At 45.6% G+C, this 16,597-nt stretch overlaps 1 protein-coding gene across 4 annotated transcripts in view; it reads left to right on the top strand.

Moving 5' to 3' along the window:
* Positions 1-2,079: 2,079 nt before the first annotated feature.
* Slc22a15 (solute carrier family 22 member 15) overlaps positions 2,080-16,597 on the top strand; it is a 50,059-nt gene continuing 35,541 nt past the window's right edge. For all 4 annotated transcript variants that reach the window (XR_007594508.1, XR_007594507.1, XM_050157534.1 and 1 more), the window contains exons 1-2: positions 2,080-2,221; positions 13,382-13,594. Coding sequence is in view for 2 of the 4 variants with exons in the window: in XM_050157534.1 (XP_050013491.1) it covers positions 2,135-2,221; positions 13,382-13,594 (300 nt within the window). In the remaining 2 variants the exon portion in view is untranslated. The remainder of the gene's footprint in view (positions 2,222-13,381; positions 13,595-16,597) is intronic.

Here is a 16,597-nt window from a genome sequence, read left to right as displayed (position 1 = left end):
GCTAGATTAGACACCGAGTGAATTAATATCCCACAGGGCAACACAATCACAGATCATCTTTCCTGTTAAGTGTAATCATTCTCCTCTCTCCACACACACAAAATCTGTAAGCCGGCCCATCAATTCCCAGTTTGTTATTAAAAGAGTGTGGGCTAGGCCTGTTAAGTAATACACCATCATTACAATGAAAAAAAAAAAACAGTTGTTTTTGCCTTATTATTTCTATGTTAAGGATAATTAGTGACCAAAATTCCTGTTTTTTCTAACCCAAACCCTTCACATGAACCTTGAGTCATTGGGTTAGAGATTCAAGAGCAGAGAAACCAAGACTAGTACATTATGCTCTCTGTTTTCCTTCATCCTGAGATGGAGCCCACATTCGCTAAACATTCACTTCTGTTAAGTCTTCCTAAAAATAACCTCACAGACATATCCAGAAGGTTGTCTCCTAGGTAATTTTAAAACTTGTCAAGCTGACAGTATTTATCAAACACTTCCGGAACCTGACATGATTATGTTCTCCAGAGTCTTCTCAGACACAGATTCCTGAAACCTTGTATAGGTTTTTAGTCACTTTGCAAAGAGAATATACAGGTTCTATCTATATAGAAGGTATAGATATAAACATTGTGGAAAAGTGCATGGTTATGTAGGTGTTAAAAATATAGCTGTAACTTCCAAAACATTAATAGTGATGTGATCCATAGCTCCCAGAGTAGCAAAAGGAAGACTGATCACAAAAGTAGATATAATCCCAGCACTCAGGAGGCAGAAACAGGTGCATTTCTGAGTTGAAGTTCATCCTGGTCTACAAAGTGAGTTCTAGGCCAGCCAGGGCTACATAGTGAGACCTTGTCTTAAAATAAATATAATAATCCAACCGATGGTCAAGAAAGTTAAGAAGAAACACAGAATGGGATAGAAGAAATAAGTTTGACTATATACTTCACAGTAAATAGAGATTTATTTTCCTACTAAAAGGCCTGCAGCAGTGGTATATGTCTTTAATCCCAGCACTCAGGAGGCAGAGGTAGGCCAGTCTGGTCTACATATCAAGTTTCAGGCCTGCAAAGACTAAATAGGAAGACTCTGTCTTCCTATTACTAGCTGCTAAAGTTCTTGGTGCCTTGACTTCCCCGCAATAATAGACTGTAACCAGAAATGTGAGCCAAATAAACTTTCTTCCCTTGGTTGCATCTGTCACAGTATTTTATAACATCAACAGGCAAGTTGAGTTATGGTTTTGATCAATGGTTCTCAACCTTCCGAATGCTGTGACCCTTTAATATAGTTCCTTGTGTTATGGTGACCTCAACCATACAATTATGTCGCTGCCACTGCTATAAACTGTAATGCAAATATCTGATATGTGATCCTTGTATAAGGAAGGGTCTTTCAGCCCTTGAAGGGTCCTGACCCACAGGTTGAGAACGGCTTGTTTAGCTGCTTTGAATAGTAAGCAATTGCTAAAAACAAAACAGGATTAGGAGTAGGGGCATGAGGGGACAAACTTTGGTAATCTGTCCTCACACCTCCCCATCCAAACTCCACTGACAGACCTTGGCTACCGTGACCACCTGCCCTGTCTGTCCCTTGTCCGTGGCCTTCCTCTGCTTCGTGCGAAGGGGCGAACCCCGCGGGACGCGGCGTGGAGTTCCCGGCCCCTCCCTTGAATCCCCGTGGCCGCCCGCGCCGCACCCACTTCCTCTTTCCCTTCCGCGCGCCAGCCAACCGCTCGCCCCAAAAATTCCTGTCACTTCTGACAGGAAGCGGGGAGGCCGCGCCCGAGAGACCAGCCGAGCATCTCCGGGGCGCCCCAGGACTGGACGTGATCGGTCGGGAGCAGCGAGCGAGGGCCTTGGGCCTGGACCTGAACCCCGCCGGGTCCTCCACTCCGGTCGGCCCGGTCCTCGGTTCCCGCCTGGGCCCCGGTCGGCCCGGTGCTCCCTCCCTCCTGCCTGGCCCGATCCTCCCTCTCTTCCTCCCCGCCCGGCCAGGTCCTCCCTCCGGCCTGGCTGGGTCCTCCCCCCTTTCCTCCTTCCCTCCCTCCCTCCCCGCCCGTCCCGGTTCTCGGCCCCCTCTGATCCAGGTCCTCAGGCGCAGTGGCGGCCCGGTCCTCAGCCGCCAGCCGGCCATGGAGGTGGAGGAGGCGTTCCAGGCGGTGGGCGAGATGGGCCTCTACCAGATGTACTTGTGCTTCCTGCTGGCCGTGCTGCTGCAGGTGAGTCCCCGGCTCCCCACGGCCCACCGGCCCACCGGGCGCTCCTGGCTGGGGCTCCAGGTACCGCGTGAGAGCGGAGCGGGAGGGGTCGGGCGCCCCGCACTGGCGGGCCAGCCACTGAGCTCTCCCAGCCTGTCACCCCGAGCACTGACATATAAGCGCCTGAGCTAGTGAAGGGACGAAAACCATTACCTGCGATCTGTTGCAAAAATGAAAGGGGATCGGTACCCTAAACCATGGTTCTATCTATCACCTTGCAGTCTAAGACAGACGGTGCAGATCCACAAAAGGTCGGATCTGGAGGCCCTCTCTGAGCTCGAGGGGACTTATGCACGGGATTCATTTCTCTGTGGTTTAAAGTTCTACTGGGTTATTCAGCGCTGAGGCCAGCTTTGGTCTGGTGCTATAGGGAAATAATACCATCTACATATTGTATAGAATTCTCAGAACCCAATTGCACTCCTCAGCCTAAAACTTGATTCTAGGGGGCCTTAGAGGTTCTCTCTTGTCATCCCAACACTGTGGAAACTGAGACAGGAGGATGCCTCTCCTTTTAGGCATATTGAAGGCCAGCATGAGCTACTTAGTCCCTGGGATGCAGGTCAGTGGTAAAGCCCTAGCATGTGCAAGATTCTGGATTTGATCCTTAGCGCCAGGGCTGGAAGGTGAAGCTCCCTGCCCAGGAGTCTTGCATTCCTGGCATGAAGTGGGGCATGTTGAGGAAGGCTGATAGCTAAGCCAGTACTTAAGGTGTGATGGTGTTGTTCCAAGGGAAGTGCTGGCTGGACACGGATCTAAGCAGAGCCTACAAGTTGCTTCAGTGTTTCAGTGATGCTGATGCAGGAAGGGAGGCAGCGAGGTAAAAGCTGACTTACTCATTCTCTTTTCCCATTGTAACTCCAGAAATTCAGTCGATTTCACCACCAGCCAGAGAAAATGGTTCCAGCGATGATAAATGGAAAGCCTTCTCTGAGCAGACTAAAAATTAGTTAATACAGAGAAATAGACTTGTAACTGTGATGTCTGATCTTTGTAGAATGGTTTCTTTGACAATAGTCCATTAACCAGGAATTCCAAGTATATATTCCCTCTCTGGGCAATCCCTTTGAACCACCTCTATCCACCCTCTGCTTCCTATGCTAGTGTTCTCATTTGCTTAGCCAGGTGTCCTCCCACTTAGAACAAAATTTTCTTGAGTGTGGTACTGAAAAGACAGCATTCTGGGCCGGGATCTGTTAACTTTTCTGTACATTTTACTCCCCAACTGCCAGCTGGAGATCCAACCCCAGAGCCTTGTGCTTTCTATTCCAGGGTTTTCCTGCTGATCTCCAGCCCACCCCAGTCCTCCCATACACGCATTAATGATGGACCTAGTTCATTGTAGTTTGTTAAGGAAGAGTTCCAAGCCTTGATAGCTCACTAACCCATGATTGACATATAGTCATTATTTGCCAGGTTTCAGAGTGTTACTGGCAGTGGGTGATTATCTTGTAGGTGTGGGCTGTCTCTGTCACCATGTCCCTTCCTTCCGTTGAGATAACTGGTTCTTCTGAAGTCCTGTTATAAACAAGAGATAAGGGGCATACCATAAGCATCAATAAAACCCTTAGTGAACCATAGTCTAAGCCCAGTCTGCAGCAACACAGGGCTTCAGCCATGAAGAGAATCTGTTCATATCTAGGGGCTCAGCTATAGAAATAGAAATAGAAAACCTATTTGTACCTAGCAAGAGCTTTCTAATGGTGACTCCGAAACATAATGACTCATCACCGGGGTTCTCTGTGAATTGGGATAAGTTTTATGTTGCTTCTGAACTTAGAACTTGATTGAGCCTTGTATTAGTCTGGGTTCTGTAGTGGAACAGAACTTATAGAATGAATATCTATCTTTCTATCTATGATATATATATATGTGATATATCTATATCTATATATCTATCTATGATATCTATCTATCTATGATCATATATATATATATATATGATTTATTAGAATGGCGTACAGGCTGTGATCCAGTTGGTCCAACAATGGCCAACAAAGGTCCAAGAATGTAGTAGTTGTTCGGTTGCTGAGGCTAGATGTCTCAGCTGGTCTTCAGAAGCTCAGAGAAATAGGATCTAAAGCCAGTAAAGGAATGGACTTGCCAGCAAAAGCAAGAGCAAACAGGTGAAAAGCAAAAACTTCCTCCTTCTGAGTCCTTTCTATAGGCTGCCAACGGAAGGTGTGGCCCAGACTAAAGGTGGATCTTCCAGGTTCAAAAGATCTAGATTAAAAGAGGCTCTTTCCACTTCAAATGACTTAAGAAAAAATATCCCTCACCAATGTACCCAGCCACATGGGTTTTAATTAATACCAGATGTAGTCAAGTTGACAACCAAGGATAGCCATTACAGGCCTCCTGAAGGTCATGATGACCTGGGGACTTTTGGCCATTTGTTTATACCACTTTAAGTGGGGGGCCGTGAGCCATACTTGCCTCAGTTACATTCTCGGGAACAATGGTTGCCTTGGCCTGCCCACGTGTATAGCACAGATAAAGTTGCAAGTCCTTTAGATACCTTCCTCTTGGGGAGGCAGTAGATATACAAGAGGCTCCAGGCAGTATAGCGGGCTTCTTAGGGTCTGGGATATTTCAGAAGTGGAGTGTGGTTTGGAAAGCTTCTAGTCTGAGGCTTCCACAGCATTTAGATCTCAGGAGCATGCTTGGCAAGGCCACCCACAGCTCTTTGACAGCGCCCTGACAGAGCAGGTGTCACCTTCCAAGGAAGCACAAAAGAAGTCATTACGAATGGGAAAGCAGGTGATGTGACTGGAGTAGAAAGAACTCTGGCCCTGGCATGCTATCTCTGCTGCAGCAAGGTTGAGTGAGCTTATGCAAATGACCCTCAGTCCACACCCTGCCTTTGGAGGTGGCTGTCCACAAAAGTTCGCTTTGCAGATTTGGAGGTATTTCCCTAGTCTTTAGCAGTCAATACTCTATCTGATCAACATGACTATGAGTCCAGTATAGAGCCAAACAAATTAATTAAAGAAGCATTTATAGCTATCCCTGTGGATTCCAGTTGGAAGTAGTAGTAGTAATTGGCATAATTCGTAGACCGTGAGGTTTTTAGAACACTAGATTGTGTCCTCACGACAGTTGGAAGCTATTTTATGACCAGTAGGTAATCAAACTGAAAAGGACACAAGTAGGGGAAAAAAAGAGAGGTTGTAGAGAAAAGAAAGAAAAACGAAACAGTTCTTCAAAGGGCCTACCAGGGTCACAGTTTGGTGTATATCCCTTCAGAATTTTTATTAAGTAAATATGCCTATAGCCCTTCTTTTGCAGAAATGTATATTACCACCAAGTTTTGTCTGTTGGCAATGTTTAGACGCCTTGCTAGTTTTGAGAGGTAAAGCCACCAGAGAACACACACTGACACCCTTAAAACCCAATAGAAAGTCTATATTGCCAGCCAGCAGCTGCACAGTGGATTTGCCCAAATCATGACGCCCCAAGCCTCAGTGTCCTTTTCCCTTTATGCACAAACCATCACATCCTAGCTGACACACTTTGGTTACCAAGAACAGTTAGCAAGAAGCCCAAAGGCAAGGTAGATACACTTAGGGACTTTACTGGGTCCTGAAACTACGGACTAGGTCTTTGGTGGATTTGGTCTTTGTTCCTGTTTTGGCAGGTGTGGGGGCCTGCTGATGGGTTCTAAGGTCAGAATGGTGCTTTCCACATGGCATCGGCTGTGCTGAAGTTGGGAACCTGTTGCAATAGTCACAAATCAACAGTTTCCTATTTTAACAACTGCAGCATACGATCCTTGTTATAGGACCATACCTTAGTCTGCTTATCGGTTTCTCGTTTTCAGTTCAGAACCACACCCTGTGGTGCTGGGCCCTTCTTTGTTCTGGACTTTACCTCTTGCCTGTATGATGGGCACTCTTCTTCTCAAACAGGGAGAAAACATCACCTAATAACACTCCTTTATTTCACTGTATTTGTTATTCATTCTGTTTAAATATTTTAAAATAATTTTAAAGCACTTCAAATAACGTAGAGAGTAATTTACAAACACCCATGTACTTAATTTCAGGTTGAATAATACTAATATTTTTTCATATTTGTTTAAGATTGTGTTGTAGTTTAGTGTGTAAGGCAGGACAAATAACACCTGAGGTGTGAAATTATGTATTAACTAAGGAATGACAGCCCTGATGGGATCTGACCATGCATTGTTATAGGAGCTGGTGTGTGTGGTGTTGGGGCTCAGACTTGGCAGGGCAGGCTGTAGGGAATGGAGGAGATGGTCAGAAGCCTGTCAGGACCGACTGGAGTCTGTGCCATCCCCACTGCTTGCCTTCAATGAAAAAGATGACTCTGATCATAGACTTAAACATTTGCCTGGCCAAAAATCAGAGCAGGTAAAGCAGATCCGGATGAAGGAGTGCTTGCAGGCCCAGCTGCTGTGCTGGTCGACTTGAACCAGCTAATGTAAGGCAGTGAACGTGAAACACAAAAGCACCCACCCCAATTCAGCACAAAACCAAAAATAGCTGCCCTTCACATCCACACCTCTCCCTTGATCTTGCTTGTAATATCTCTTTGCGGTCATCCTAGACAAGAACATCCTAGACAGCACTTGACTTAGTGATGCTGTAGGTATCTTTGGGAGTTCCATCTGTCAAATGACAGCTGTATTAACAACAAATTGTACTTTTATGTTTATTTGCTTGCAAACAAATTTGAATTGAGGGCTGGTAAGTTAGTTCAGCCAGGTAAGGTGCCTAGTACTAAGCCTGAAGCCCCGAGTTGGATTCCCTGGACCCACACGGTAGAAGAAGAGAACCAAATCGTCTTAAAATTTGTCCTCTGACCTCCATACTCACACTCTCACCTCAAAATAAATACAAATGGGATAAAATTGTAGAAATTGTATTTATTAGAAGAAACTTACAAATATAGCACATAGAAAACAGACCTAGGGCACTTGCTGGGACATCACACAACAGAGTCTGGAAGAAACTTGAGTTAGCTGTAGGATGTTTCCCTGGAAGCTAAACAGTGTTCTCTTAGCTCTCCCTCCTCTGATTGGCCTAGTGCTTTTGCCAAGGATTCCTTCCCCCAAGCTTTACCTCACCCTGCAGCAGTCCAGTCCTTACACACTATGGCATACACTTTCCCTGACCACCCTCATTTAACTTGAAAGAGAGAAATAGTTACCGATAAGAGAATTTCCCCCAGAATCTTAGTAAGTAGTAGGATTAAAAAACGAAATGCCGGAACCAGTTTTGTTGAATTTTTTTTATCGTTTTAATCTATTTGTTTGTTTTTATGCTTATTTTTCAGACAAGGTCTCAGTATGTATAGCCTTGGCTGACCTCAAACTCACAGAGATTCTTCAGCCTCTGCCACAACAAGTGTTGTGATAAAAGTTGTGTGCCATCATGCCTGGCCCAGATCAATGGGTTTGATTACCTTTCTGCCATACCATTCTGTAGGGAATTAGTTTGAACATACATATGTATGCTGTTCTAACAGTGGTACACAGGGTGTTTAGAGGGATACAGATCGGCATGAATGTATGAATATTCTCTCTCTCTCTCTCTCTCTCTCTCTCTCTCTCTCTCTCTCTGTCTCTGGTTTTTCAAGACAGAGTTTCTCTGTAGGTTTGGAGCCTGTCCTGGAACTAGCTCTTGTAGACCAGGTTGGCCTCAAACTCACAGAGATCTGCCTGCCTCTGCCTCTGCCTCCCGAGTGCTGGGATTAAAGGCATGCGCCACCACTGCCCGGCAAATGTTACTTTCTTTACAGGTCTTTAAAAAGTTAGCGTTAACTCTTATCTATACACATGGTCATGCAGAACACCAATTCCCCAGTAAGTGATGCACCGAGCTATTGACAGTAAAGGAGGAGACTGAGCTTTGCTGCAGCCTCCAGAAAGACGAAGCTTAGGTTTAGAGAGAAATTTGAAGGTCATTTTAGATGGGAAAACACCATTGCAGAAGTGGAGAATACCGCATACCTGTGCTACAGTGCGTATTGGATTGGAGCCAGAGCGGCGACTCAAAAATTAGGAGCCCTTGCTGTTCTTCCAGGGAAAAGTTGTGTATGTCACTCTGGGTGAGGTACAGGGAGGCTGCTGGGGAGTTAGTTAAAGCTTAGGGGAAGGAACTCTTGGCACAAGCAATAGTCCAGTCAGAGGAGGGTAAGCAAAAGGCACACTTCTTAGCAATCCTTGAAAATATCCTAGAATAAACTCAGTTTCTTCCAAACTCAGTGTCATGTGGCGTCCCTGCAAGTTCTGGACCTGAGTTTGCTCCTCAGCACCCATATGAGACAGCTCACAACTACCTCTTCTGGTCTTCACTGACACCTACACACACACACACACACACACACACACACACACGCACTCACTCACACTCACGCACCACGTGGCATACATTCACAAAGACGCATGCACACATACACTCCATTAAAACAAACAAATAACCAAGTGACACAGAGTCTATTCTTAGATCTGGTAAGAGACAGTTTGTCTTCGCCCTGACCAGGCAGTCTCTGCTGATTAAAGTCTGGGAAGTCCTGGGTCACACTGTTGGCATAGTACTGTACTACTTACTGTTCAGAAGAGAAGCATCCCCTTGCACCCTGCGGAGAGGCTGATTAGATAGGAGTGCATGGGCAAAGGCATACCGTTAAGATCCAGTTGTCCTTCAAGAAGTCATGAAGTTTAGAGAGCGTGACTGTGGCTAAGCCTCAGGCTCAGGTTAAGACCTGTGTGCCCTCACAGCTCATGGTAAGTCACGCCTGCGAGTGAGTAGGCCAGTGCAGACCTCTTCTGTGTGAGATAGTTAGCAAGTGGTCGCAGGAAGATAATCCTGCACCCATTGATCTGACCAGAGGAGTTTGTTGAGGAGTTTCGGGAATCTGAGCTGGTGATGCGGTCTAGATGGATGAGAGGAGAGAGGAGAGGCACCGGTGATTTAGGATGTGTGCATCCCACACTTTAAACCTCTCAAATACATCCCCTCAGCAAGTCCCTCAGTCAATAGCTAATAATGCTCTCTGCTCCAGACGCCGGGCATGTGGTCTTGCTTTCACGAGTAGGGGCTTATCCACACAGTGCTTCTGGCTGACCAGTTAAACAGCGGAGTCCTACGTGCATAAAATGCCAGCAATGGAATCAACTTTGATTTTTGTCCTTTCTGCTCCCCTGAAAAGGATCTGCCCCTAAAGTTAGGTGAAGCCGTTCTCATCTTGGTTTTGTGGCTAGAGGAACCCTTGAATGGTTTTTAATTGCCCCGTCTCTTGTTCCAACTCACAAAGTAAATGCCAGACATAACCATGACTTCACAGTCTAGGGTTGGGATGGTTTCCTGGGAAATATTATGAAAGCCCATAATGGTGTTGCTACAAAATTACTTTAGAAACCTTCACTTTGAGACACTTAAATTTTCAATGCCCTTGAGTCATTTTTGTAGTTGTAATTACACTGGGGCGAGGGGCAGGAAGGGAGGAATCCAGCCATCTGTGGCACTTGTTCTTCCCCAGAGCTGGAGCAGGAGGAGATAATGATTTGTGTGAGATGTTGTTTGTCCCACGCGGAAGGAGAATAGATGGCGGTTTCTTTACTGCGGCCCTAAAGCACCTTCGCTGATAGGTGTGATTTCATTAGTCAAAAATGGGGGTGAGTGTGCACATGGTAGTGGCCGAGTGATAGTAAAGAACGAGAGATGGCTTTTGTTCCCTGGTGGGGGGCAGAGTTGGATGTGTGAACTATGGGGAAGTGTCACAGTCAAAAATGGCAAACCAAGGAAAGGTACTCCTATGTTCCATGTGGGTGATATAGCCCAGGGCTGCTTATGTCACCTTTGACTTCCTATGACCATGTAACCCCAGGAGGTACCGCAGTATGGAAGACCAACATTAATATAGCTATGGGTTTGGAGCTCCACCTCGCTGACCTAATCTCATGGTGCTCTTGTATATTGTCTATCACGCAGCATGGCTGCTACCTGCCTGCTGTGTCTTCCTGGTGAGTAACAAAACCAAGCATGACCATTGGCTGGCACTGCGTAGAAGAGCTGCGTAGTTTAGCCTCTCTGTTAACATAAGATGATAAACCCATGTATTAAAGACCTTGAACATATATGTCTGCATGTATGCATGCACACACATGCTTGTTCATAGAAGGGGCCAAGACGACATTGTGAGAGGTTGGAGGAGGGCAGAGGGAGGGGATGAGAAAGATAGTTAATAAAGCTTATTCTGCTTACAGACAGCTAGGAATGAGGTGGGGGGGTCACACTGCTTCAGACATGCTGATTAGCTGGTTTCCATCGTTCCCTATAAATAAAGCAATATAATGGCACCCCTTCATTTTGAACCGCTTTCCCCAAATTGTAGTATATCCCCTGAACAGTGACCTTCATAGTGAGGCACACCTCAGATGAGAGATCCCTTTAGAGCATTTTCTCTTTTCTCTAGAATATTGCTTATCCTAGAACAATCCAGACAAGAACATTATACGTTAGTATATATTCAGCAGAGACCTATCCTAGGAATGGAACACAGCCAGCATTATAAAAGCACATGCTGGTGTCCTTCTTGGTCACGTATGCATCCTCCTGTTAAATATGGGGACCCTGGATTATTGACTTTGGAGGCCAAAAGGTGAATCCGACAGAACAAATGTGCAGGAGCACAGCTTCTGGGCCACTGGAGAGGAAGCCGAGTTGGTGAGGAAACCAGTCGATGAGGCTGACTTTCAGAGGATGGGAAGCATTTTAACATTGCCTCCAGGGAGAGGAGCGGAATGCAGAGCCATAGAGGGGGCACAGTAGAGCGGGAATGTGGCAGGTTTGTTTTGCCTGATGAAAGGCTGCGCTTTGAGTCATCTCCTGTGTTCCCTCGGCCCGTGTTTTTCATTTCTGTATACCCATCAATTAGATCTCAGCAGATTGTAATCAGAGGGGCAGTCACTAAATGGATGAAAGCGGCTCCGTGATTATAGCTACTGCTAGATGTGTAATCTATTTGTTCTTGTGATTATTAAGGTTTTTATTTTTATAAGCTGATTGCCTCCTCTTCTAAAATGTCCTTAATAGTATGCAAACAAGGTCCAGAGAGCACGGACGCCTAGGAACATATTTTCCTTTGCACCTTATAGTAATCTCACAGTGTGTGGATCCATGGTAGCTTTGCTCTTCTCCCAAAACGTCCACAGTCCATCCACTCAGAATAGTTTGGGACTGCTTTATGTCCCCTCAGCCTTACCAAGAGGGGAAGAGTCATAACCCTAGTTTTGCATTAGCTTCTAAGAAATGCACAGAATGTCATGACTCCTTTTCTCTTCTGGACTAATTCCATTGCCTACCACTGATAAATGACCCCACTGTGGGCTTCTGCTTGTCTACTGAACAGAACATGCCCCTGATGAACAGTGTGCAAAGAGCCCCCAGTAGAGTTCTTTGTGAACTGAACAGGAATCTTCTGACAGACTGACTGTCCTCATGTGCCTCGGTAGCTCTTACAGTGAGTCGGCTCATGGCCGTACACTGATACACTGATAGGAATCACATACTTTGTATTTTTTTAGACACTCTGTTTAGCAGTATTTTAGGCCAAGTTCAAAGTTATCAGGGATCTTTTGTTTTTTTTCTTTTTCTCCTTCTTTCTTTCTTTTTCTTTTTTTTTTTTTTTGGTTTTTCGAGGCAGGGTTTCTCTGTAGCTTTGGGCTCTATCCTGGAACTCACTCTGTAGATCATGTTGGCCTCTAACTCAGGGAGATCTGTCTGTCTCTGCCTTTCAAATGCTGGGATTAAAGGTGTGCACCACTACTACCCAGGTTTGGAGAATCTTATTTTCTTAAAATAATATTGTCGTAATTTCCACACTAATTATGTATTTTCTTAGTGAATTTTAAAATCTGAAATAATCATCTAACAGTGAGAGCTAACACAGATATCCATATCAGTAAGGTAAAGAGTGGCCTCAACACCCCATAAACCCAACTACGAGAAGTCCCCAGATCTACAGCAATCGGCAGATGGCTTATGTATTCAATAAATATTTCTTAAATGAATTGCGGCTTTATTTCTTCTGTTAGTGGACAGTTATTGTTAGATTAAACCAATATTGTACAGCTACAAGCTGTAATCTGAATATGCCTGAGATTCTGAATCCTTCTACGTGTTATGAGTTGCACGTTGCATTTTAAAACAATGTCCTCTTTAGGTTATGAGTCCAAAGCCAAGAGCTCCAGGTAAGTGATTATTTGAGCTGCAAACACTGTTCCGAGAAGGAAATAACTGGAATACAGTCTTTTAAACCAGAGCCAGTGATGTGGGCTTTGCTGCCAGTGTTTACAGTATCACACAGAGCCTGCAGCATCAGACATATCCCAGACGTGGAAGGAGAACTGACTGAAGAAACACAAAGTGCTCCCCAGTGGACTGCTGATGGCCCTCTCATAGCATGGGATGCTGCTTCTTCATGCGTTTCTTACTGGCTTCTTATGTAGCCCATTTCTAGCTAACACAAAACAAAATGCAGAAGCAAGACACCCCTCTTTCCTCCTCCTCTCTCTCTTCCTCCTCTCTTCTTCTTTCCCTCCCTCCTCATCTTCTTTAGTTACTTATTTTCACTTTATGTGTGTGCATGTTTTGCCTGCATGTATTTTTGTATACTACATGCATGTCTTGTGCCTGTGGAAGTCAGAGAGGGGCATAGGATTCCCTGGAACTGGGGTTGTGGATGTTTCTGAACTGCCCTGTGGGAGCTGGGAATGATATCTGGGCCCTCTGGAAGAAGACCTAGCACTCTTAACTGCTGAGCCATCTCTCCAGCCCTTTCCCCCTCTTTCTCTGTCTTCTTCCTTCTCTTCTCTGCCTGTCTAAGTTAGGGTATCGTGTATTTTAAGCTTTCTTGAACTCACTGTGTAACTGGGGATGAACTTGGACTTTGGATCCTTCTGCTTCCACCTCCTAAGTACTGGAATACAGAAGTGATGTACCAGGCATGGTTTATGCAGCAGTAGGCAAGCGCTCTACCAACTAAGCTACATCCCTAACCCAGTCACTGTATCTATCAAGGTTTGCAGGCTTCCCAGGTTTTTCATGCAGATGCCCACGTCTGCAGCATTGGATTCTCTGTGTTTACTTTCAGCTCTATGTGGCCACAGAAGCCATCCTCATTGCACTGATTGGAGCTACACCATCGTATCACTGGGACATGGCCGAGCTTCTGCCCAACCAGAGCCACAGCAATCAGTCGGCTAGCAAAGAACAGGCCTTTGGGGACTGGCTCCTGACCGCCAACGGCAGTGAGATCCATAAGCATGTACATTTCAGCAACAGCTTCACCTCCATCGCCTCCGAGGTAAGCAGGCCACCAGTAGGCCGCCACACTAGCCAGACGACATGGGGATAAGTTCCGAAGAAGCCTCTCTTGACTGTAGAGTCCTTTTAAAGGTAAATTAAAAACTTGTGTCTCTCTTACTGCAAAGCAAGAGCTCTACAAGTGGCCTAGCTGTGCCTCCCAGAACTTGTGTTTCAGTCCCATGCTGTATGTAGACACAAGACACCTTGACCACACAAGATAAAGTATAGATGGCTCCCCGAGTATGTGCAGGAATCCCTGCTCTGGGGGTCCACTGCTGACCAAGAGACTCTGGTCAGCATAGACACCAGAGATGAAGCAGTTGAGAGTAGTCTGCTGAGGGTAGCCTTAAGAAATCCTGCTTTGATCTTTGTATCTCCATGGCCCAGTAGCAACTGGTTGCCACCCCACCACTAGCCTCTTAAAAAGACAAGTAGCATCATTGATTGTTTACTATAGAGCAGGCATTGTGACATTTTATAGGTTTGTCTTATTTACTCAGAGTAATTTTATGAGGTGGGCCATTCTCTCCATTTGGCAGATAGAGACACCAAGACTGAGGTCAAGCTTGAATCCTAAGGATAGTGTTGATATTTAAATAGATGTGTGCTGAGGAGCCTGTGTTCTTCATTCCGTTTCCAAGAAAGAACATTCAGTCTGCATCCAGACTGGGTGCACATGGCTTAGGTTCTTTTCGACTGGTAACCACAGCCAAATATTTTTTCTACCTACCTGCGAATAATTTCAAACTGACAGAGCCGGGAATGGAGCTCAGTAGTAACACGCTTGCCTGTCATATGGGAAGCCCTAGGTTCTATTTTTAAACTCTTCTCTTCTTGGGGGAGATTCGGGAAGACATAACAGGCCTCTTCTGCCTTACATTCTCAGCATGGAATTATTTGTTTTTCCCAAAGACTTACTCTGCGTCTGCCATATGCACGCTGTCTCCTCATCCAGACTGCGTGAGTCACACGTGAGCTGTCAGGCTGCTCCTGCCTGGCACCTCCGAGGTCTGTCTGGGTTGATTGAATTGGTCGGTAGAGGTGGCTTCCAGCCTCCCTGTTGTTCCGCAAAGCACCATTCAGTCGAGAACTGGCAACAGAGATTAATGCTTGGTGGGCATGGCTGGGAGCACAGGCGGATGGCACGCTGGCCATTCACAGGTCTGTGCATCACGTTGGGTTCATCTTAATTGCAGCTGAAACGCAGCTCCAAGCCAACCCCCACTCCACTTCTTAGCACTGATTCATTTTTGGTTCCCCCTCCACGTTTCAATTGTTTCCACAGTCTTCATTTTGGCAGTATTGCAACAGTCTGTGGCATATGCATAGTCCGAGACATGGCTCTTGGTGAAGTTCTTTAGTCTAAAAAAATCAAAGTTTAAAAGCAAGGTCTTGGGCCAGTATGATAATGACTCAGAGGGTAAAGGCACTTGTTGCTTAGCTTGATGGCCCGAGTTTGAGACCTGAACCCACAGGCTAGAATGAGAAAACCAACTCCTGCCAACTGACCTCTGACTTTGACAAATGCCGTGTGGCATACATGTCCCCCCCCCACTAAATAAACACAAATAAAATAAAATAAAATAAATAAGAACTTTCATTTGCCTGTGTAGAGAGAGACCAAGCTAGTGTTTCTAGAGCTCTACAGTCTAGGATAATGTGTTCAAACCCACAGGTTATAGCTTCTACCAACATTTTATTGCACTTGATTTTGAAGGAACTGTTTTATGGGGGGCTTGTGAAGGGTGAATAAAGGGTTATGTGATTAACACAGTATTTAATTTTTTAAAAATTCTCTAATCCAGGAGTCGTGACTATTCTCAAATGAGCTAATAGCCATTGGGGTGGATTTCTGTGGCAGATTTCTGTCTGCCGTATTCAAATTATTCCCTGAGCTCTGAGTCCTACAGAAAACACCAAATATCATGGAGACACACAATTATCATGCTTAATTAATGTTTGCAACCAAAAAGCGCAAGGTTGGAATCTTTAATATCATTGTGGATATTGAAGAGCTGAAGTTGACTGACTATTATCTTGAGATTAATATATTTTTCCTCAAGCAGGACCCTGGGGTCAAAAGACGGAGTATTAAAACTATTTGAAAAATTCGCTGCAATTAATTGCTGCCGGGGCTAATTTTTTTTTAATGTCTTGCTTCCTTACGCCTGTGCTACTGATTGTTATCGCCTGCACACTTCACCCATTAAGCGGTAATTCAGAGTGACAACTACATGGAAATGAAGCGAGTTAGTTAATCACCATGAAACCGCTCTGGAAATGCCCTGTCCAAGTACTCTTCAGTCGCGGGAGCGCTCACTGCCTGATTGGCTCCCGGAGGGAGGCTCCCTGCACAAAGCCATTTGTGATTTTCTGTTTTTTTTTTTTTTTTTATTATGGAGAAGACAAGGGCAAAGGGGTCGGTAAGGATGTTTGTGTGGACTTGTTACCAGTACCCGCTCAAGGTCCTGGAGAGCCCTCAAGGTCGTTCTTCGGGCGTTTTAGGGAGCTGCTGTTGGCTCCAGCCGTGCAGTCTTGAGATACCCACAAGATAGGAGTCTGGCCTGCAGAAGTGGTCGCTTTAGTTTGGTTTTTCCCCAAGTGTGACTTCAAGCCGCAGGGAGCTGGATCAGTGGGCATAGGCCAGTCTTGTTTACCCTTGTTTAGGTGGCCTGCCATAGCAACCAGGGACATAGCTACCTTTGTCTTCCTTTGCGTTTTGACCTGGTGGGCTGAACAGCCACCGCTCTGCCCCCATTTCTTGGAATGCTGAAGAGGTACTTGTGAAATATACTGGGTCCCAGCACAATCCACCAGAGAGCCATGGCTCCATCGGCTGAGGGGTGGCATGGCTCTCAGGCCGGCTGGAGGCATTGCTCGCTGCATGCTCATGGCCATTGTTCTTAGTAGAAATCCTTGTTCACTAATAAACAGGCTTTCGCGAGCTAAATTAAAACACAGTGTTCTTTAGATGTCAGATTGGGTATTGAAAGGATAGCCC

The sequence above is a fragment of the Alexandromys fortis genome, unplaced genomic scaffold (genome assembly GCF_014885135.2).
Source record: "Alexandromys fortis isolate MF-2015 unplaced genomic scaffold, M_Fortis_MF-2015_v1.1 scaffold_78, whole genome shotgun sequence".
Taxonomy (NCBI): domain Eukaryota; kingdom Metazoa; phylum Chordata; class Mammalia; order Rodentia; family Cricetidae; genus Alexandromys; species Alexandromys fortis.
The sequence above is the reverse complement of the archived record's forward strand: the minus strand, read 5'-3'. Positions and strand labels throughout refer to the sequence as shown.